This window comes from Tamandua tetradactyla, chromosome X (assembly GCF_023851605.1).
Source record: "Tamandua tetradactyla isolate mTamTet1 chromosome X, mTamTet1.pri, whole genome shotgun sequence".
NCBI classification, from domain to species: Eukaryota; Metazoa; Chordata; class Mammalia; order Pilosa; family Myrmecophagidae; genus Tamandua; species Tamandua tetradactyla.
In genome coordinates, this window is record NC_135353.1 from 4,506,731 (window position 1) to 4,529,539 (window position 22,809).

Sequence of the window (22,809 nt, forward strand, 5' to 3'; positions counted from 1 at the left end):
AGCGGCCGCAGACGGAGCGCACCTCGCGGCTGCCGGGCGCGTCCTGCGGGCTGCGTTGGGCAGAGGTGCGGACGGGCAGCCGGGGCTCCGCATCCCCGGCCCTCCCGCCGCCCTACCCGCGCGGCGCTCGGGGACAGGCGCCCCCGGGCTCCCCCACCCGGCTCCCCCTTGCCCCGGGCCGTCCCTCTCCCCGGTCCGTCCGCGGCTGGCCCCGCGCCCCTCGGAGCGCCGCAGCCATGAGCATCCGCGGCTTGCTGCGGGCCGCCGTGCTCCTGCTGCTCATCAGGACCTGGCTCGCGGACGGCGGCGGCCCCAGGCTCACCTCGAAATTCCACTTCCCCCTCTCATCCGCTGTTCCCGACGTGGTCCTGGACCTCTTCCACTGGTAAGCGGGCGCCCCACGCTGGCCCCGTGGACCTAGCGGGCCCCTTGGACGGAGCGGCCCGGGGGACTCGGACCCGGGCTCACCGAGCGCGCTCGCGGGACCTGCCTGCGGACCCCCGGAAGGGCCAAGGGGCTGGGGAGCAGTTGAGGTGGGGCCCCGGGCTGCAGCCCACCTGTTACTGCGGTGTCTGACAGCACCCGGTGCGCGCCCAGACCGCAGTCCCGGGAGAGATGCCCTCACCCCAGGGTCCGCCCACCCATCCCCAGGAACTGAGGTCCCGGGCAGCACTCTTTAGGTTCCTGTGGGGGGCTGGGGGTGGACGAGGTGACCGGCAAGACACGAAACGGACGCGAGAGACACCTGTTTGAGTCTGATTTTAGCCCATTCCCCGGGGCGCGCGCTCGCTCGCGCTTGTGTGTCTAGAGGGGCTGGGAGACCCTTTCCGATGCCGCAGATAGAAATTTTACACTCAGCGTCATCGGAGCCCAGACAGGGCAGTTGGTTAGCTGTATAAGCGTGGAGCCTGAGATGGGTGTACTTTTGTACTTCTGTGAAAAAATTTGAAGAGGCAGGGTTTGCTGTGTGTTCGATTTCAAGTTTGTTTGGGTCGGCGAATATCTGAGGAGATGTCAATAAAGCCAGGCATTTTACATGTCGCTCACACAGACCCAGAGTGCTGGCACATGGGAAACAGGCGGGAATGCACGGCTTTAATTCGGGAATAATTTATGTGCACACTTTGGAATATTGCAAAATGAAAATTTCTAATTAAAGAGAGGACCAGGGACAGTTTTTTAAATGGCAAAACTACAAATGAACATGTGCCCAGAATAAAATTGTTTAAAGAAAGGTAGTTGGGCAGGGTTCCAGCAGACAGCCCTGCAGGGCCCTCAACACGACATACCAGACTGCGCTAGTGAACACACACACACACACACACACACACACACACACACACACGGAGATTTGCAGGGGCTGGCATTCCCTGACCAGTGTGTGAACAATCCTAAGAGTCAATGGTAATGGCCAGGGCCTCTTCTCATTCACAAGTCCCTGGGCTGGGAAAGAGCCCCACTGACCATGTCTGGTGTCTCAGGGGAGGGTCAGAGACCTTTGGAGAGCCCAGCTCTCTGCAGGGCCCAGCTGGGTCTGCTTGCATGTGCTCACCCACTTCCACCTCCAGGCTGGAAGCACATGCTTAGCGGGAGAGATTCCTGCTCCCACAATGGATGTCTTTTCGAGGACAACCCTGAGCCCTGAGAATCTGAAATGGCTTGTGGGATGAGGGTCATAAATCTCTGCTACATGAGCAAGGCTCTCTGTCTCTCTCTGCGTCATGGCATATGCCCAGTCATAAAAACAGAGGTGTACTAAAAACAAGGTTGACATAGATGTGACAACGAAGTGCCCAGCCCTGCCCAGGTAGGGGTGCCTTGTCTTGAAGCTGGAGGACACAGACCTGGTTGAGCACAGGGTAGCACTGAGGGTGGAAGAGTTCTTTCTTTTCCTGGGGCAGTCAGGTGCCCCGTGGCAAAAGGACCCCCTCCAACCTGGAAAGCTGTGTCCATGGATTACCTTGCAATCACTACCCCCCCACCTCCCTCCCCCCACCTCTGTCCTGCCTGGTAACAGGGATTTAGCCTGTGTGCCCCACCCTCTGGATAAAAGCTGGGGAGGGGGTGGGGAGTCTGCGTCACTGCTCCTGCGCTTGCTTCTGGCTGACTCATCCTGGGAAGGGAGGGGAGCGGGGTGGAGGTGGGGGAGAGCGCATACACATGTGGGTGTACATGTCTGCATGTATGCAGGGGAAGAAGAGGCCCTGGCAAGTCTGCGTCCTTCGCTCTTTGTTCCCAGAGAAGCAACATGGCATTTGTAATGACCAGTACCTTCTCTGTTTCAGCAAAAACTGTGCAAACGAAGCTGTGGTTGGAAAGATTTTGGACAGGGTGCTGGCGACCTATGATGTCCGTCTGAGACCAAATTTTGGAGGTAAGCCACTGCCAGACACTCAAAGCCATTGTGTTAGGTCAAATAAAGCTGAGACACAATAAGCCTGCCCCAGCCAATCAACTGACTGTTGGCATTCCCCAGGCTGGTGACACCTCTGCCTCTCCAGACCCCCTCTTCCTGATCCTGAAGGACACCTGCCCCACACACGCTTGGGCCCCAACCCCAGGCCTTTGGCTTTGCCCAGGGAAATTCTCCCTCTGCTCTGCCTTCCTAGGCAAGACGCCCCTCTGCCCCTTGCACGTTGCCTTGCCAGGGAACCAAGCCTGAGGCGTGTGCCCCCAGAGTGGGCGTATGGTACACAGCTCCGACTTGAGTTTTTTGTTTCTCTGCCCTGCTCCACAGGGAGGGCCCCTAGTGCACACATCCTTTGCGCTCTGAGTACTTCGCACATTTGGTATGTTCAAAAGTGTATAGTCTTCCCATCCAATAAAATGGGAATGCGCTAAAAAGCAAAAAAATTAAAAGAAGCCAAAGCAAGCCGGGGACTTGAACTCTACTGCCCCTCTAAGGGTTAATGAGTGCTAAGGGTTCACACTTGTGCATATAAACTGACACCTTCTGAATAAGCTGGCCCTAAAGAGCACCCAACTGTGAGGAGCTGGTCCGTGGGATAGACCAGTGGGGGCGGGGGAGGGGGTGCTGTTTGGCCCCCAGAAGCCACCTGGAAAACACAAGGGATTGCCCTGAGCTCTGGAGATGGGCCCAGAGGTGAGGGCAGAAGGCACAGCCCTCAGGTTCCACGGTGAGTGCACACTTGGGGATTGGGAAGCTGGGGGCAGAGAGGGAAGCTGGGGGCAGAGAGGGCAGCTGCGCCTCTCCTGGGGGGATTCCCCAGAAAGAAGGCCAAGACTGTGGAGGGAGAGGCATAAGGGGCGTTTGGCGTTAGGGCATCCCAGAACCCCTTTGCACACCCCCGGCTTTTGGATCAGTTGCAGCAAGCACTGGTGGGGCCAGAGGAGGGGCAGTAGATGGGGCAGCTGCACTCTGATGGGAGTGGGTGGCTGGCGGGGACACAGGGAGGTAGCGCCCCCAACTGGCCAGCAGTTGCAGCGCACCTAAAAGATGAAGCCCAGCCCTGGGGAGGGGAGCGGGAGGAGGGGAGCCAGCCTGTGGCACTGGCCTGCAGACACTGCAGAGGCAAGGATGAAGTTACTGTGGGTGTTTAGCTGGGAGGAGACAGGACTTAGGTATCTGCCACACAAAGACACACACACACACACACACACACACACACACACAAACACACACACTCACAGGCAGAGAGGCCTTAGTGGCTGTGCCCTGGACAGATTCCAAAGGGGGGGGGGCAGTGAAATGAGGAAGAAGGAAGAGGAGCCAGGGAAACCTGGCAGAGTTGCTTCCCTCTGGGCATAAGAACTGAGACTCTGCAGTTTTTTTCAAAAGATGGCTCCCTGAGGGCTCCCTGCACCTGGCCAGACATAAGCACCCCGATATTGGGGAGTGAAGGGATGAATGAGACAGTTCCATCATTCCTTCACTGGCACACAAGATGGATGGTAGGGAAGGAGAGGAGTTGGAGCAGCAAAGTTTTGGCAAGGAAGGGAAAGGGGCTGCTGCCCCCATCCCTCTGTCTGCCCTCCTGAGCCCATCAGGGGGCAGTAATGGGCCAAGGCCATCACAGCAGACATGGCATTAGGCCCTGGATCTGCAGGCATCTCATTCTTCTCCATTAGCCTTTGGGAGAAGTGGGGAGACCTTAGCTAAGCTCCCATTTGCCTCTGCGGCCGGGAGCCCTTAGATAGGGCCAAGTTCCAAGCTCCAACTGTAAGGGATAGAGTTGCCAAATGGACGCCCGGTTGAGTATCAACCTGATGCTGGGGTGGGAGGGGTGCTTGGCTGCCTGGCCCTGCTTCTGACCTCGAGAGACCCGTGTGGGGCCTGAAAGGCAGTAATAAAGAACTGTGTTTCTAGAACCCCCTGCCACTACATAACACTTTGCTGGAGATTGTTCACAGTGGTCCTGAATGTCCCAACAGAGAGGCCCATTTACTTCTCAATTGTCACTCATGCGCTCATTCCCAGCAGCACTTTGCTTTCTGAAGCATTGGGCTTGGAATAACACGTTTCCCTCTTTGCAGCTCAGCTTCTGGGCAGTCACACTGCAGTGAAGCCAGCAGGCTGAATTGCAAGCGTCACACGTGTTGCCATAGCAGCAGTGTGATGTAATAAAGAGAAAATAATGGCTTTGCTACAAGGCTAGGTATAGGCAACTTCGAGCCGATGAGGGAACAATAAAAATTTATTTGTGCACAATGCCTTACAGTTTATTACATTCTTGCCCATTCATGATCATATTTGAATCCTGTCAGGGAACAGTGCTGACATTGAGGGCTGATAAAACGCCCCAGGAAGCAGAAGCACATACACACATACTCACACATACAGACCTACACATCAACACATACATACAAACACATTCACACATTAACTTACACATATTTACATAAGGCCACACACTCACATTCATTCAAACTTGCACAATAACACATGCACACAAACCTGCTCACATATGCATGAGCACACTCACACATTCATTTACACATACAAATTAGCTCACATGCTAATACATTCGAACACAAACATGTTCAAACGTTCATGCACATGAAAGTTCTCATGCAGAAACATGCTCACACATTCACTCACCCACAAATATGCTGACATACTTACACCCATATTCATTTACTCATACAAACATGCTCACATGCCCAAACACAAATTCATTTACGCACGGACATACATTCACACACATACACATTCAGTCACATGCATGAATACACTCATTAACATGCTCACACATGAGCATGTTCACACATACACTCACATAAACATACTCACATACTCAAACATTCCTGCTCACTCATTCGCTTGCAAAAATGTTTATACATACACTGATGCACAGTCACTCATGCACAGATTTACATGCTCACATGAATAGACTCATGCATTTATTCACACACATGAACACACACATTAACATGCACACACATGGCTGTACCCACACATTACTATGTTCACACACATGAACATGCTCAAATACTTACACAAACTCACTCACGCATTCACTCATAACCACTCTCCTACACTCACAGGCACAAGATCACATCCACCCATTAACACCTCACACAAATATACTCATAGATTCATTTGCATATCAATATGTTCACAGTTCATTCACACAAACATATATAACACATATTTATTCACCCACACACACTCATCCAGACATGCCCATTCATTCACACATAAGAATGTGCTTACATTCAAACATATACACTCACAGTCTCTCACACGTGAAAAAGGTCATACACATTCACATATTCAAAGACACAAGCAAGCTCAGAAACACACATATTACCGCACTCACATGCTGACTCATACACACCCCCTCAATACACTCTGACGACAACCCCCACAGTCACACTCAAATTCACTCATGATACACATTCACATTCACTCACAGACATGCTCAAACACACTCAATCATACATTTACTCACCCTCTCTCATGAACATACCCCCCTACACACACACATCAACACACTCACATATGAAGATACTTAAAGATGCTCATGCATGTACTTACACAATATACATACACACACTTTCACACATGTTAACATGCTCACATGAACAGGATAGTTCATTCACTCATGTTAATATATGTATTCAGTTACCCAGAGGCGTGTACACATACACTCACAGGTTCACACATTTAATCACACTCCAGAACACACATATTCACACATTCACTGACACCCACAAACATGCTTACACCCACTCACATGTACACTAATACATGACCAGGCATCCATACCAACCTACCCTCACATTTATTCCCACACACATGTACTCTCCAGTACATGCACCTGCTCACACATTCACTCACGTGCAGAAATACTCATACACTAACATGAACACACATCTTAACACGTTCAAATAAACAGCCTCATGCACTCATGCACCTTCACACAGATATACTCACACAGTAATGAATTAACATGGACATGCTCACTCCCAAACATCCCCTACACTCACAGGCACAAGCTCACCTCTTCATTCACATGCAAACATTAGGAAAGTACTCACACAGAGGAAAGTATTCACACATTAACATGTTAACGTAGCACAAGAATGCTCATATTCACTCATGCACACAGCCATACATTCACTCATAATCACCCCCCTACACTCAGGCACAAGCTCACCTATTCATTCACACCCAAACATTAACAAGCTCACACATGAATATCCTCATGGCTCCATTTATACATCAAAATGCTTGCAGTTCTCTCACACACACTCACATTTCATGATGCACACACAGACATGTTCACACATTCAGACACATGAACCTGCTTACACTCATTCAAACTTATATACACCATTCCTTGCACATGAAAAAAGTCATACACGTGGACACATTCACAAGTTCACAGACATAAACATGCTCAAAAATATGTACAGTTATATATTAATAGACTCACACACACTCAGTCTCTTACCATTGACTCAGAGACCTGCTCAGGTATACTCACATTCACGGTCACACACAGACATACACTCACACACATGCCTACACATTGACATAAACAGGCATGATCACATACATTCACACTCACATGCATGCTCACACATTCACTCAAACACAGAAACATGTTCTAAACCCTCCAATAAAACATACATGAGTATGCTCAATGACACACTCACCCATATACCCACAAACAGGCATCCTAAAGCATTCACTAACACACAAACGTGCTCACACACAAATGTGCAGGCTCACACTTACTGACTTCCCCACACACCCACTCCCATACACACTCAAATACATGCACATTTACTCATATACAGAGATTTACACATTTCCTGGCACACAAACACTCATTTATACATGCACTCACTTGCATATGAACACACATTTAATCACATATACAGATAGACTCACACATTCCTTCCCCCCAAATACATTCATTCCCTTGACACGCAGACATGCTTACATATGCTTATACATTCAATGGCAAACCCTCATGTTCACACACATAGAGACAAGCTCACATGCAAACATACACTCACACATTCACTTATACAGGACCACACTGATACATGCACTCCCACACAACAACATGCTCACACATAAAAACATATAACACACAAACACAAATTCACTCCTTCACACAGACACATTCACTCACATATTAACACAGTCCCACATGAATATGCACACTCAGACGTGCTCACATATTCATTCATATACCTAAACACACCCACATATGCTTAAATGCTTGTACTCGTACATTCACTCATGCAGAAATATTGACCCATTCACTTACTTGAAAACACTCATGCATTCTTTGACACACAGACATTAACATGCTCACATGCATTCCTCACACATGTAAACATGTTCATGCAATCATAGACACGTGCCCACACAGTAACATGCTCCCAAACACACTCATGTCTTCACTCACACAAAATTATGTACTCATATTAGCACAAACATGCTCACATCTTCACTCCCACATACACACTCACGCCCCAGGCACCCACAGGGACAAAGCCACATTCATTCATCCTCACATGTACATGTTCACACACGAATATCAACATGCATGCACATTTACTCACACGCAAACACACATTCACTCACACATTAAAACACTCAAGCATATAGGCACAGTCACATATTCACTCAAATGCACCACAGGCTCACACATTCACTCAGGCTCACATACACAGTAACACACAGACATACTCATATATTCACTCAAATACACCATCATGCTTACATACATTCACATAAGCTCATATAAATGTGTTCAGTGACACACCCTTATGCTAACAGATTCTCACACACACAGGAACACACTCATGCATTCACTCACGTGCAGATACATGTTCACACACGTACATTAGCACTTGAACAGGCTCACACATACTGACTGGCCCACATAATCATTCTCACACACATACACACTCCACTGCTACATATATACACATGTTCAGTCATACATAAAACATGTTCGCACATTTCCTGGCACACAATCATACCATCACACATTCGCTCATACTTGCACATTTGTACATGCTCACATGTACACTCCCACTCATGCACATGAACACGGTCACAGACACACTTGTACACGCACATATTACACACAAACATACTCATGCACTCATGCACACAGATATACACACACTCAAAGACGTCCTCACAAACTCACAGGAACACTAACGTGCACAGGCTCACAAACAGCAACTTCCCCACACTTTCACTCCCATCCACATACACACTCAGGTACATGCATGTTCACTCACAGTTTAGGCATACATTCACTCACTCTTGCATAGGAAGCACACAGACATGCTCACAAAAGTCACTCACTCAAAAACTCACCTTCACTCCTGCAAATACACATTTACGTATTCACACATGCAGACACGATCACATACATTTGTATGCACATGCTCACATTTCCTCCTACTCATACTCAAATATACACTCACAAACACATATATGCTCGTGTACGTGCATATGCTCATACATTCAGTGGCAAACCCCCACACACTCACACCCATGAACGTGCTCAAACAGAATAAACCTACATTCTCACACAGATACAAGTTCACATACAAGCACACACACATTCACTTGCACACAAACACACATTTCTTCCCACACACCACAGTGCTCACGTAACGCATATACTCACATTCACCCACATCTCTGTACATTTATGGGCAGTGTGCATGTATACTCACATATTAACACACACACATGAACACTCACATATTGATTCACCAGATATGCTCACATACACTCTCACACTTGCACATTCATGTAATGTCATGTGCTCACAATTTCATTCACCCTTGAACATGAACACACACATGTAGACACACACAGTCATCCCCACACAAACACACATTAATTCCCACCTACAAATCCCACGTACCTTTATTCCCACACAAACACATTCACTTGCATGCACAAACATGACCAAGTAAACTCACATGTTCTTAAATTCAGTAGCACCTGTTTACATATAATTACACACTCACTTTCATGTACACAAAACTCACAAGCACACAATCTCTTGCACAGGAACACACACATTTTTCCTCCTACACACCAACATGCTCACAGGCATATAATACACATACAAACATACCCACCAAACACAGACCCAAAAATTCACTCTCACACAGATACACATACACCCTGACTCACATGCATATATGTACTCACACATTAACACACACGCAAACACGCTCACGCATTCACCTGCATAAACATATTCACATACATTCACATTCATGATTACATATTAACTCACACGCAGAAATGCCCTCGCACACACTCCCAGGCATGCACTTATGCACATGTACATGCTCACACAAACATGTTCATACATTTACTCACACAGGAAGGTACTCACATTTACATGTTAACATACCAAAAATGATCATTCATTCCCAAAGACAAACTCACTCACACATTCACTCACACACACACCCATACACTCACAGGCACATGTTCAGACATTCATTCACATTAACATGCTCACACAAGAACATTCTCATGGATTCACTCAAAAATCAACATGCCTGTACATTCACTCCCACACAAACATACACATTAACTCAAATACACAGTCACACACATAAACAGTCGTGTTCATATAAGCTCATGTAAGCACTCACAACAAGCTCACACACGTGAATATGCTTACATTCTTACCCACACACTCATACTTTACACACAAATTTGTGCATTCACACATAAAGACATGTTTGCACATTTATTGGCACACACTCAGTAGACCCACATATTCAATTCCATGCAAACATGCTTCCACATTCTGTGCAAACCCCCAAATGCTCACACATTCACTCATATGCACGTAGGCTAACAGAGATAGGCTTACACATTTGTTCGCATTTTCAGATGAACAAACTCACAGGCATGATCATACATGCACTCACCAGACTCAGCTCACATTACTCACGCATCTCAGAAAGACTCACACATGATTATGCTCACAGATGCACCTAGAGACCACACATTATCACACTCACATGCTCATACCCTCATGCATTCACTCACACACATACTTTCACATATATAATTAATCTCAGGTACACTAACATATGAAGAAGCTCACACATACCAACTTGCCCATATATTTACTCCTACACAATATACACTCAAATGCATGCATACGCTCACACATTCACTCACTCACACAGACATGCTCGCACATTCACATATTCATTTGCACATGGAGACACTCATCTCTTCTTCCCACACACCATGCTCACATGCATGCACATTTTCACAATTCACTCAAGAAAATACTTACATATTAAACTCACACACAGGCGTACAAATTCCCTTACACAGACACATGCACTCATACATGAAACTACATATTGACACTCACATGGACATGCTCACACATTCACTCACACATTAACATCTTCACATAAACAGGCTCAAATATCCACTCACGCACACAGACATGCTGACATACAGTCACACTCATGCATTCAGTGGCAAACACATTCAAGCATACGTACCTACATGCTCCCATTTACTGTTTCACTAACACACTTGCATACATTCAGACGTTCCCTCCCCCTTGCATATGAAACACTCACACCTACAGACACATCTCCATATTCACTCACACTCAGACACACTCACATGCACTCATGCACATACTCACATTCCCTTCCACACACATTCATTCACTCATGGACACGGACTTGTTCACATACACTCACATGCTCTTACATTCAATAGCAACCCGCACAGTCATTCACACACAAACATGCTCATACATAAGACTATGCTCATGTTCACACAGACAAGCTCGTATACAAGTATACAAGTTCCATTATAGGTGAACCCTCACTCACACATATCAACACATCCACACACTCACATGTCCACTTGCACACACACTCAGGCATGCACTCCCTCACACTACCATGCTCACATGCATACACATGTTCATACATTTACACATACATAACATTAACACATATGATCACATACATATTCATTCACCTATATGAGTTTACGCATTAACATACTCACATGGTCACACATTCACTTACAGATAAACATACACAACTCACATTCATGCTCACATATTCACACATGCAGAAATGCTCACACATATACTCACATGTGCACACTCACTCATACACACATTAACATGTCACATGAACAGGCTAATGTGTTCACTCACACAGATATGCTCACTTGTTACAGTCACACATAAACATACACATTACTGCTTGCACATTTCCATTAACACGTGCCCAAGAATAGGGTCTTGCAGTGTCACATAAACACACTCACACGTCTACTCACATACAGGAATGTCCTTAACACATTAACATGTTCACACCCACGAATGTGCTTGCACATTGACTCATACACATGAATATGCTCACCCATTCATTCACATACTCATGTGTACTCACAAGCACATTTTCACACATTCATTCAAACCCACCCATTAATCAGCTCCCTTAGGAATATATGCTTGCGCAGTCACTCAAACACAACATGCTCACACAATCACTCACACACAGACACGCTGACATAATTCATCTATTCAGTCATACACATGGACCCTTGCACATTCACTCAAACGTATGAACATGCTGACATCACTGTAGCATGTTACAGACACAGTCACACATGACCAAAACCACACACTTGAACACAAGCACGTATTCCCAGACACAAACATGACGATAAACATACTTGGTCACAGAAACCTATTGACATGCTTATGCACAATAACAGTAATTTACACAGTGGTGTTCACACACACTCTCATGCATGCACACAGACACACATATGCTGTTACATGAACCTAGCCACTCATATGCATTTATCTTAACACGCCAACATGCGCACGCATACTTACAAATTCACTCAAACCTACACATGAGCACGCCTGGCCATGCTCACATAGTCATTCCCATGCACACTCATAGATTCACTCAAACACACATCTAACACTGGGAATGTATACACTCACAGACATGCTCACACATGAGGATGCTCACTGGTACACACCCCCCATATATCCACACATGGACACCTTCAGGCAGTCACTGATACCCCCAAACAAGCTCATGCACTCACAAGTACCATAACACATGAGGAGGCTCACACACACCAATTTACCCACACATTCACTCCCACGCACATCTACACTCAAATACATGCATATGTTCACACATTCATTCACATATACAGGCATGCTCACAGTCACTGGCACACAAACTTGCATTCACACACTTGCATATTAACGCGCAGAGACACATTCACCACAAAAAAAATTTAACTCGCCTATACAGACACTCACACACTGACTCCCACACAAACGCATTTGCTCACACACACACATGGGCAAGCTCACATTCCCTCATCTGCACATACTCACACATTCCCTCCCCCATACACACACACATCCACTCACATGCATGTGACACTTCACTCACACACAGATATGCTCAGGTACACTCACATGCTCACACATAATAACACACTCACATTCACGTACCACACACCCACATACAAGCACACTTTCACCCATTCACTTGCACATGAACACACATAAACACACATAGTTGCCCATTCACACACACAGTCACACAAACATACTCATCCATTCACTCCCACGCACCAACATACATTCATGCCCATGCTCACACATTCACGCACACAGATACACACACAGGGACATATACGAACACACCCCCATCTGTGTCTACTCCCCTCACACATGCAGACATGTTCACCTACCACACAAATCTTAGTTCTTATTTTGAGGCTCCCAGCAGGGAGCACCAAGCAGGAGCCCCTTAGTGTAGAAAAGGGTGGGAGGAGAAGTGGGCCTTGAGCCCTGATTTCATGACACTCATCGAGTCCTTTTGTTTTTGACCACTCTGCTTCCTGTGTCCCATCCAGAAAGGTTACTCCATCCCAGAGCCCACAGGGTGAAGCAGCCTGGAGGGATTATCATGGGAAGCAAATCGTTCCCTCCTTTGGACGTCCTAGTGGTTCTTAAGCAGCAGTGCCCGAGAATCAGCCAAGGAACTTTTCCGAGCAAAAGGTGCCCAGACCCAGGAACTGATGAGTCCCAGAGGCCCTCTGATGTGCTGATAGTGAGCACGAATATTTAGAAGGGTTGGACCTGCGTTAGCTGTGAAATCGATGCCGGGACTATCCCCAAGTTACCATGAGAAAACTAAGGCTCAGAGAGCTTAGGTGACTTTCCCAAGGCCACACAGCTAATGTGTCAAAGCAGAGCTAAAACCCAAAACAGGCCCTATGGCTCCTGAGCCCACTATCTTCACCTTTATCCTACGCTGCATATAATAGCTTCTTCCTGTATTGCAGGTAACCCTGTGCCCGTGGGAATATCTATCTATGTCTCCAGGATTGAGCAGATCTCAGAAATGAATATGGTAAGTAGGTCAGCCATGACACGAGGCGAGCAGGGGCCAGGGGACTTGAGACAAGGAGCAAGTCAGAAGGCATCTCCAGCTGTCTGACCTGTGGCAGAGCTGACATGGAGTAGCAGGGTAGGTTTGGATGTTTTTAAAAGGCAAATTTCAGGAGTGCAAGAGTAGTTCAGTGATAGAATTCTCACCTGCCATGCAGGAGACCCGAGTTCGATTCCCTGTCCATGCACTTCCCCAAAACACAAACAAAAATTCAACAAATGGTGCTGCAATAACAGGGTACTCATATAGAAAAATAATGAAATATGACTCCACCATATGGCATACAAAAAAAAAAGTAAATTTAAGCTCAAGATGATACCATACACAAAATCTCAGTTGCAGATGGGTTATAAACTGAAAAGTGTAAAGTGTTGAAAGTGAAGCTTTTAAAAGATAATAGAAGATACCGCTTTTGTGTCCTTGGGGTGAGTAAGAATTTCTTTTAAAGGACATACGCACACACACTCAAACCCGAACCATAAAAATAAATACTGATAACGTCAACTAAATTAAAATTTTAATATTCTATTTAGCCAGAGCTTCTAGGACTTCTATTTTGCAAAACAAAAGAGCAAACAAAACCAGCATAACAAGCGTGAAAAGGTAAGTGAGAACAGATATTCACAATATGCACCATTCCTAAGAATTAATAATAAGGCAAAAAACTCAAGAGAAAAACGTCCAGAAACTGTGAAAAGGCACTTCACTTTGAGGAAGGAAACCAAATAGCAAATAAAAACATGAAAAGACACTCAACCTGATTAGTAATCCGTGAAATGTAAAAAGAAAACCACAATGAGATCCCATTACATACCCACCAGATGGCAAAAACCAAAAAGATCAGATAGAGCAATTTACTTCAATGTTCTTATGTCCTCATAGCTTGGGTATGTATAGTGTGTTCACATAATAAAAAATGCATGATATGTTCATAGAAAGAAATATGACCCAGCCATGCAAGTGGACAAATTACAATTTCACACTTCAACGCAAATGAATGAGTCTCACAAATGCAGTGCTGAGTGAAGGAAGTGGATGGCAAATACAACCCATATCAGTCCATTCAGATAAAATTCAAAAATAAGTCCAACTAAGCACTACCTTGTCTGGAAATGCTAGACAGTAAAACGCTAGCAAAGAGCAAGGGAATTATTATCATAAAATCTAAGATAGTGGTTACTGCTGGCGGGGGGGGGGTGGTGTGTGTGTCTGGAAGGGACATGGTGCTGCTTGAAAGTCACTGGCAGTCTTAAGTCCACGAAGTTCGTTGTACTGCTGTTGCCCTCATCTATATTTATGTACTCGTCTGTGTTTATGGTATACCTCACACATGTGCAAGCACACAAACACACACACGCATGCATACACACCAGGACAGAGAGCCAGAGGGCCTGACTTGCAACTGAGATTTCCCGCTTTCTCCCCAGGACTACACCATCACCATGTTTTTCCATCAGACGTGGAAGGACTCACGCTTAAAGTACTACGAGACAAACCTGAACTTGACCCTGGACTATCGGATGCTTGACAAGTTATGGGTCCCCGACTGCTATTTTCTGAATAGCAAGGATGCTTTTGTGCATGACGTGACTGTGGAAAACCGTGTGTTTCAGCTTCACCCAGATGGGATGGTCCGGTATGGCATCCGGTGAGTTACCACTGAGGGTCTGAGGACCATCCCAGTGGGCTGGTGCTAGGTGCTGCTGAGATGCATGAAGGAACACGCAGAGAAGCCCCCTGCCTTCCAGATATGCTCACCCTGCCCGCTCACTCATCCTTCCCAGGAACCAAAGCGGAACCTTCCGAGTTTCCCACAGACCTTACCATCCTGTCCCCACGCCTTCACTTAGGCTCTTCCTTCTGGAATGTCCCTTCACACTTTTCATCTGTCTAAACACTGCCTGTCCTTCAGACCCTAATTCAAATGCCCTCTTTTTCAGGAAACCCTCCTCAATTCCCTCAACCACAAGACCCCTCCCTCCCTGAACCCTTTAGCACTGCGCACACTCCTGTGCAGTGAGGGAAGGGACCGATGGGTGTCAGTGGCCACTGTTGATACTGTGCAGGGGCCCATAAGGAGAGGGGCTCTCTGTGCACTCAGCACACATGCGTGCCGGCACTCCTTGGTGCTCTGTCCCTAGCATAGCTGACGGGGGCCATGGCTTTCCTCACAGTGTCATCTCCTACAAGCCACCCTTATAGATGCTGAGAGACCACGTGAGCTGGCCAAACTGCTCCAAGAGGGAGCTGCCAGGGGGCGCAGCTCTTCCTACTTGGACAGGTCTGATCTCTGAGCTTCGCTTTCTTCGAGGTGCTTCTGCCACATCCGTTTGCATCATTCTTCTCTTGCCATCCACTTTCCCATGGACCAAGCCCCAGGAATAGGAGAATAACACATTTCACAGGGAGCAGGTGACTGCTCACACTTGTGGACCCAGGACTCTGCTTTGCCCGGGTACTGCGCGCCACATGCCTGCCTCTGCTACCTCCTAGCAGCAGGCACTTTACTTCTTGAGCAAGCACAAGCCCCCTTTCTGCCACTGTGTCCGTTTCCTCTGTGGCCCCTTGTGGTTTTCGGACATGCCATCCATCTGTCCTTCCTTCGGAAAAAATCTCTTGGCGTCTTCAGAACATACAAATCCCCGCTCTCCGTCCCTACAACTCATCTCTCCTGCAAAAGGAAGGAAGGAAAAGGGGGGAGAAAGGAGAAAAGATGGAAAGGGGGGAGGGAGGGAGGGCCCAGGCGTAGTGTACCCGGTGTGGGGAGACGGAGGTGAACCAGTCCTTGGCGTACCTCCCTGCCCCTGTCGTGTCCACCCCCCGCAGCTTCCTCAGGAAAATGGTTGTGTGGCTCACTTTTCCCTTCCTCTTCCTTCCCCTTTGCAGACTCACCACCACAGTGGCTTGTTCCCTGGATCTGTGTAAATTTCCTCTGGACAAGCAGGCTTGCAACCTGGAGGTTGAGAGCTGTACGTCTGTGTCTAGCGGTCCCCAGGGTTGTGGAAACCAGGAAACCAAAGGCCGAGCCCGCAGTGAGAGGGCCGTCCAGTGTCTTCCCCCACCTCCCTCCCCTTCTCTTGGTAGATAGGTGATGGGTGGGTGGGTAGGTGGATGGGTGGGTGGGTAGGCGGGAGGGAGCAGAGCTGTATCATCTGACTTGAAGACATACATTGAGCTTTTGGGAAATTGCAAACCAGCCAGCAGGTCAGAACACACAGTGTCTCTTTGCTATGCTTTCCTTCCTGGCCAAGAAACCCCAGACTGACATTTTGCTTTCCAACACCTCCCGCATCTCTACATCCCCAGGCTCAGATTCAGCTGGGCCTCTGCCAGCCCTGCCCAGCATCTCCCATAAACCACAAAGGGGACCCTGGAAGGGCAGCTTCCAACCAGCGTTCAGCTTCACAGGCTGCTTTGGAGCGGCATCCGCCTCTTCTGGTTCTCACACACTGACTGACTGTGTCTCTCCTTGCTGCCAGATGGCTACACAGTTGAAGACATCGTATTGTTCTGGGAAGACGAGGAGAATGCTGTCCGTGGGACCGAGGAGCTGCAGATCCCTCAGTTCAGCTTCCTGGGGCAGACAATTACGAGCAAGGAGGTTTATTTCTACACAGGTGAGTCCAACCCCCTCCCCACCTCCCTCTGCTCCTGTCTTTTGCCTCCTCTGCTCCCTTGTAGGTTCCCGGGGCCTGCACTCTGTGCCGCCTCCTTTCCCATTTCCTGCTGGTTGGACGCCTTCAGGATCCCTGCAGGTGTGCGCTCTCCCCGTGTCCCAAGCCCCCACTCCCACCGCGACATTGCCAGCTGCGCCTTTGTGGCCAGAGGCACAAGAGGTGTGTCCCGGCTTCCAAAGGTCACAGTGGCCCCATCCCCAAGCCTCCCCGCACCCCACCCCACCTCCCTTTCATTTGGCAACCACGGATCCAAACGTCCCAGGGCACGAGCAGGTAGGTGTACGTGCGAAGGCATGGGAAGGCCAGAGTCGAGCAGTGGAAGCTGGAAATGGATTAGCTTCAAGCCGCCATGCCACGTGAGCCTGCTAAGACACGCCATCGTCACTGGCCTGCTGGTGCAGCCATCGGGGCTGGCTCCTCTGGATGGGGTCTTAGGGGCTGAACCGCCCCTCCGTCTCTACCCCCAAGCCTGGTCCCACAGACGCCCTGAGGCCCAGCAGAGTGTCCCCCTGCCAGGTTCCTACATGCGCCTGATCCTGAGATTCCAAGTCCAGAGGGAAGCTGACGGCTACCTGGTGCAGGTGTACTGGCCCACGGTGCTAACCACCATTCTCTCCTGGCTTTCATTTTGGATGAACTATGATTCCTCTGCGGCCAGAGTGACAGTTGGTATGTCCTGCCCCTGCGCCAGGGATGGGTTTGAGTCATTTTGCTCAGGCTGGGGGAAGTGGGAGAATGGGGGAGGAGTTCTTGGAGCAGCGAGTGCCTAGGCAGGTGCTCAGGCAGCCAAGCCCCCTCCCCAGCCAGGAGACTAACCTATGAGATGGCTCAGGAAAAGGCCCTGGAGCTAGCACCTTGGTGTGGGGGGCCCAAGGTTCCAGAATCCGTTATTTATTGAATACTGGAATGAATGGACAAGGTAGCAAATGAAGTCAGAAATGTAGTACAGCCAGTGGTGGCAAAGCAACACACCAAGCCAGCTGGCCCCACAAGGCTGGCACAGGACTTCCAGAGGAGAGGGGCTGGGGGGGGGGGGGGGTGTAGGGGAAGGCGGGGACAGAAGAGGAAGTGCCCCAGGACTTGGTGTCTAAAAAGTGCACCAGGAAAGAGTCTGTGCTGGGTTTTGAGGGGTTGGAGAAGGCCAAGACATGAGACTTGGCATTCCCGTAGAGAGGATAGCTTTGTTAAATGGGAGTAAACCACAGGATACCTGGCAGAGAGGTGTCGAGGCAGCAGAAAGATAGCCTGGCTAGACTTGGGATAACCTGGAAATTCCTGTTTAAGCAGTTGGAATTCCGTGTTCAAGCAGTGGGGAGCCACTGGGGGTCTTAGAGCAGTACCAAGGAGGGATCCATCTTGGGGGCAGGTGCCACCGCCTTGTTCTTTAGGAACACATTCCAAACTAAACCTTTACATTGGTAATATTTTTCTGGTTCTTGCCTTTTCCCAAGGGGTGGCATCTCACTTAGCAGCAAGGGCCTGAAGGCAAAAGGGGCCATCATAGGATGAGACGGGACTGGGGATGCCCATTGGTGTCAGAGCTACGGGCATTGAACCCTCGAGGCTGGGTTGAAAGATGGACTGGGAGGAGCAGAGAGGACCCCACCCTCCGGGCCTTCCCGTAGCTCTGACACCACTGGGCACCCCCGGTCCTGAAGGATGTGGGCTCAGTGCCTCGCCAAGAACTTCAGCCACCAGAGGAGGCTAAGGCTATGCCTGGTCGTTTACAGGCTTGACCTCGATGCTCATCCTGACCACCATCGACTCCCACCTGCGGGACAAGCTCCCCCACGTCGCATGCATCAAGGCCATCGACATCTACATCATCGTGTGCCTCTTCTTTGTGTTCTTGTCCTTGATGGAGTACGTCTACATCAACTACGTCTTCTACAGCGAGGGACCCCGGCGCTACCACCAGCAACGCAGGAGGGCACGCAGGGCTACCCGCCTTGGGCGCTACCGCTTCCAGGAAGTGCTGATGGCAGAGGGCCAGGTTGGGCTCTTGGACAGACAATGGGCTGTCCCCAGACCCCACCCTCAACCCTGTAAATCCCCCCAAGGACCCCAGATCACAGAGAGGCGGGACCGCTTCTTGTTGCTCCTTTGTCTGACCTCCGAGGCCCAATGTCCATAGTCACAGAGCTAGATTTCCCCAAAGCCTGGGGTGCGTGTTGCATGCTGCCGGGGCCCAGGGGAGGGGGCGCAGGGAGTTCAAGGGGAAAGACAGCTGGCCAGAGAGGCTGGCCCACCTCCCTGGCCGTTCCAACCCTGTGTTCCAAGAACACGCCAAGGCTTTGGCTGCGAGTGGGGTCTTGGTATCCAAGCACCCCACTCTTCCTTGAGGCCACCATGGCTGACAGCCTCTTCTTGGTCCTATTCCTCAGTCCGCTGAGCACGAGGGATCCCAGGAGGTCGTCCTGCACATTGAAGACCTGGATGACATCGTTGCAAGTATCGAGAGGGCCTCCCAGCATGGAGAAGAGGCTGCTGGAGGAAACCCCCTGCCGCACCCGTCCCCCTTGGTACAGATCCATATGGACCACCTAAAACTGATGATGTTCTCTTCAGAAGATGAACTGGCTGACCTGGAAGACGAGCTCGACTCGCTGTTCTCCATCCCAATGCAGGCCCGGCTGGCCTCCCCGGAGAGCCTCGGTTCTTTGGCCTCCACCCCAGAGCGGGCCCGGCCGGCCACCTCGGAAAGCCTCAGCTCCCTCTCCTCCATCCCGGGCCAGGCCCAGCTGGCCATTGAAGAAAGCCTGAGCGATCTCCCCTCCACCTCGGAGCAGGCGCTCTGCAGCTACGGCGTCCTGTTCCACAGCATCAAGACTGCTGACGGTGTCTCCGGCCCCAAGATCCGCAACCGTGCCGACGCCCGCGGCCGAGCCGACACCCGCGGCCGTGCCGAGACCCGCAGCCAAAGCGACCGGGATGAGAGCTCGGGCTCGGACGGGAGCCGTGACCACAGCCGCCTCGGGAGGCCTCATCTGGACCGCGGCCAGAGGCGTGCACAGGCCGCCAGCTGGGACCTGGACGAGATCTGCAGCTTGAATGATGATGGCCATGTGGAGAGTGGCTGCTTGGGCCTCGACGAGCGCGCCAAGTCCGACACCTGCAGCCTCAGTGGGGACGACGATGTCCTGGCCTGCATCCAAGGGGAAGACAGTAGCTCCGAGTCTGATGACAGCCGCCCCCCGAGCCCCGGGTGCTCGTTCAGCGAAGGGCTGTCCTCCAAGCTCTTTAACCCTGACTATGTCCCGAAGATCGACCGGTGGTCCCGCTTCCTCTTCCCTTTCACTTTCGGGGTGTTCAACGTCGCCTACTGGGTGTACCACATCCACTAGTGTCGCCCCACTCCCTCCGCAGCTCCTTGCAGCTCCGCTTTTCCTGCTTCTCTTTCCTCGTTCAAAGTTGCCGCTACCAGGGAAGGCAAACGGATTCTCCAGAGCTCTTTATAAGATCTGCGGTGGGGAGTGGTTGGAAAGGAAGGGATTGAGGAGGAGCCGGGGGGAGGGGGGAACAGCACCTCGGTTTTCCTTTCCTGCTAGAAGATGCTCACCTTTGAGAAGCCTTCCAACAGCTGCTCGGCACAGAGAAGCCCCTGGAAATGTTTCCAGGACAGAGAGGAGGAGGTTGGGGGGCACCAACATTTCTGGGGGCTTTTCTGTCCCCCCGTCCCTGGGGTGTTGGATTGTTTTTTTCCCGTTAATTTTTTCCTGTTTTCCCTCCTAGGGAGCCTGATCCTTGCTCACTCCCTGTTGGGGTGTTTGGGAGAATGTCAGACTGAGCAGGGCTGGGATCCCCAGGGAAAGGGCTAGCCATGACCTGGAACGGGCCTGGCCAAAGAAGACCTGGGGACCATTTGCAAGTGCCTTCCCCTCCCCCCACTGTTTGTCTGTTGTCACAGTTTGAGTGTTGTGTCGTGGGGCACGGTGGGGGTGCAGAGTGAAATGTCTCCAGCAGGGACTTGGGGAGCGATCCCGGGTTGGAGCTGACATCTTTGGGCTCGGGGTAGGGGGGAGTTGAAACTTCTGCTTCAGAATGCTTGGCGACAGGGGCTCCACACATCTGGCAGTTGCCAAGTGGCCCACAAGTCACGCGGGGTGAGAACACGGAACTGAAGCCCAGGGTTAGAACAGTTGGTTGTGAACCTTATACCAACCATTTTTGTTGGCCTGGTGCAGAGTGAGTGTCCGCCTGCTCACCGACCCATCACATCACTGCACCTGTGAGCCCCACAAAGCAGAGCGTGTTGCCTTCCCAGGAAAAGGTAGCGTTTTATGTCCTGTGCTTGAGAAGCCACCCCGCTTGCTTTTCTTTCTTCTTTTCCACCGAACTCTGAGCTGAGGCACTCCTTGGACACACATCCCTTTCCTCCATCCCCCTTTTTATAAAGGGGGTGCTCCCACAGCTTTGGCTGATCTGCCAGGCCCCAGACCTCTTTCTGCAGGAAGAGGCTGGTGGCCAGCCAATGAGTAGGAACAGAGAGCATAGAACCTGGGAGCAGGACTCCTACAGGAAGGAAGATTGGCCTGCACTCCAACTCACCAGGCAGCTCCAAGCACTCAGCCTGGGTCCCTGCTTCCTCCCTTAGGCAGTCAATCCCCACCCCCCACCCCACCTTCCCTTTGCACTATGCTTCTGTGTTCGTGTTTCTGTGTATACCTGGGTGTGTGTATATGCATCAAGGTAGGTCTGCGTGCACATTCAACCCTCTGAGAAGCTGTATAGCTCTGTGTATAGTGGTGTAAATCTACATTAGTGTATATAAGTGTATATATAACAACGTTTGGATACATATATGCGTGCACACCCCTGTGAAGTTTGTGACTGATGTATATGCTGGGGTGTAGACAGGTGGGTGTGTTCTCTGGGTGTGTGTGTAAGAAGCACATGTGTGCATGCCTGTGTGTATTTACCTGGTTTGAATGGGCATGCATGGAAATGCACCTGAAAGTCTACATATTCCCTGCTGGTGGCCCTTGTAGAACCATCATCATCCCCTAAGCCTGTTCCTGTATAAGGAGGGCCCTATCTGGCCGGGCTGGTTAACTGTTGTACCCCAATTCCCTGTTCCAGGGAGCAGTACCTCCCGGTTCCTATCCACTTCTCTTCCCCTCCCTCCACCCAGCTGAGCTGTCTCCTGGATAGAAGGGATTTGGGGGTGAGGTTGTGTGGAAGC

General features: G+C 49.7%; 1 protein-coding gene across 1 annotated transcript; it reads left to right on the forward strand.

The window, feature by feature from the left end:
• The first annotated feature begins 236 nt into the window (after window positions 1-236).
• GABRQ (gamma-aminobutyric acid type A receptor subunit theta) lies at window positions 237-22,204 on the forward strand. Its single transcript, XM_077145422.1, has 9 exons — window positions 237-385; window positions 2,286-2,374; window positions 13,844-13,911; window positions 15,378-15,598; window positions 16,837-16,919; window positions 17,430-17,567; window positions 18,144-18,296; window positions 19,358-19,647; window positions 20,225-22,204. Exons 1-9 carry the CDS (start codon window positions 237-239, stop codon window positions 20,969-20,971), a joined length of 1,938 nt encoding a protein of 645 aa, XP_077001537.1. The 3' UTR covers window positions 20,972-22,204.
• Window positions 22,205-22,809: the final 605 nt, after the last annotated feature.

What these genes read in the sequence shown, in the direction of transcription:
- GABRQ (XM_077145422.1), top strand. Translation starts at nt 237, where the DNA reads ATGAGCATCCGCGGCTTGCTGCGGGCCGCCGTGCTCCTGCTGCTCATC. An exon ending in GTCCTGGACCTCTTCCACTG is followed by an intron (nt 386 to 2,285) that starts GTAAGCGGGCGC and finishes TCTCTGTTTCAG; the next exon opens with CAAAAACTGTGCAAACGAAG. An exon ending in TCTTGGACAGACAATGGGCT is followed by an intron (nt 19,648 to 20,224) that starts GTCCCCAGACCC and finishes CTGGAAGACGAG; the next exon opens with CTCGACTCGCTGTTCTCCAT.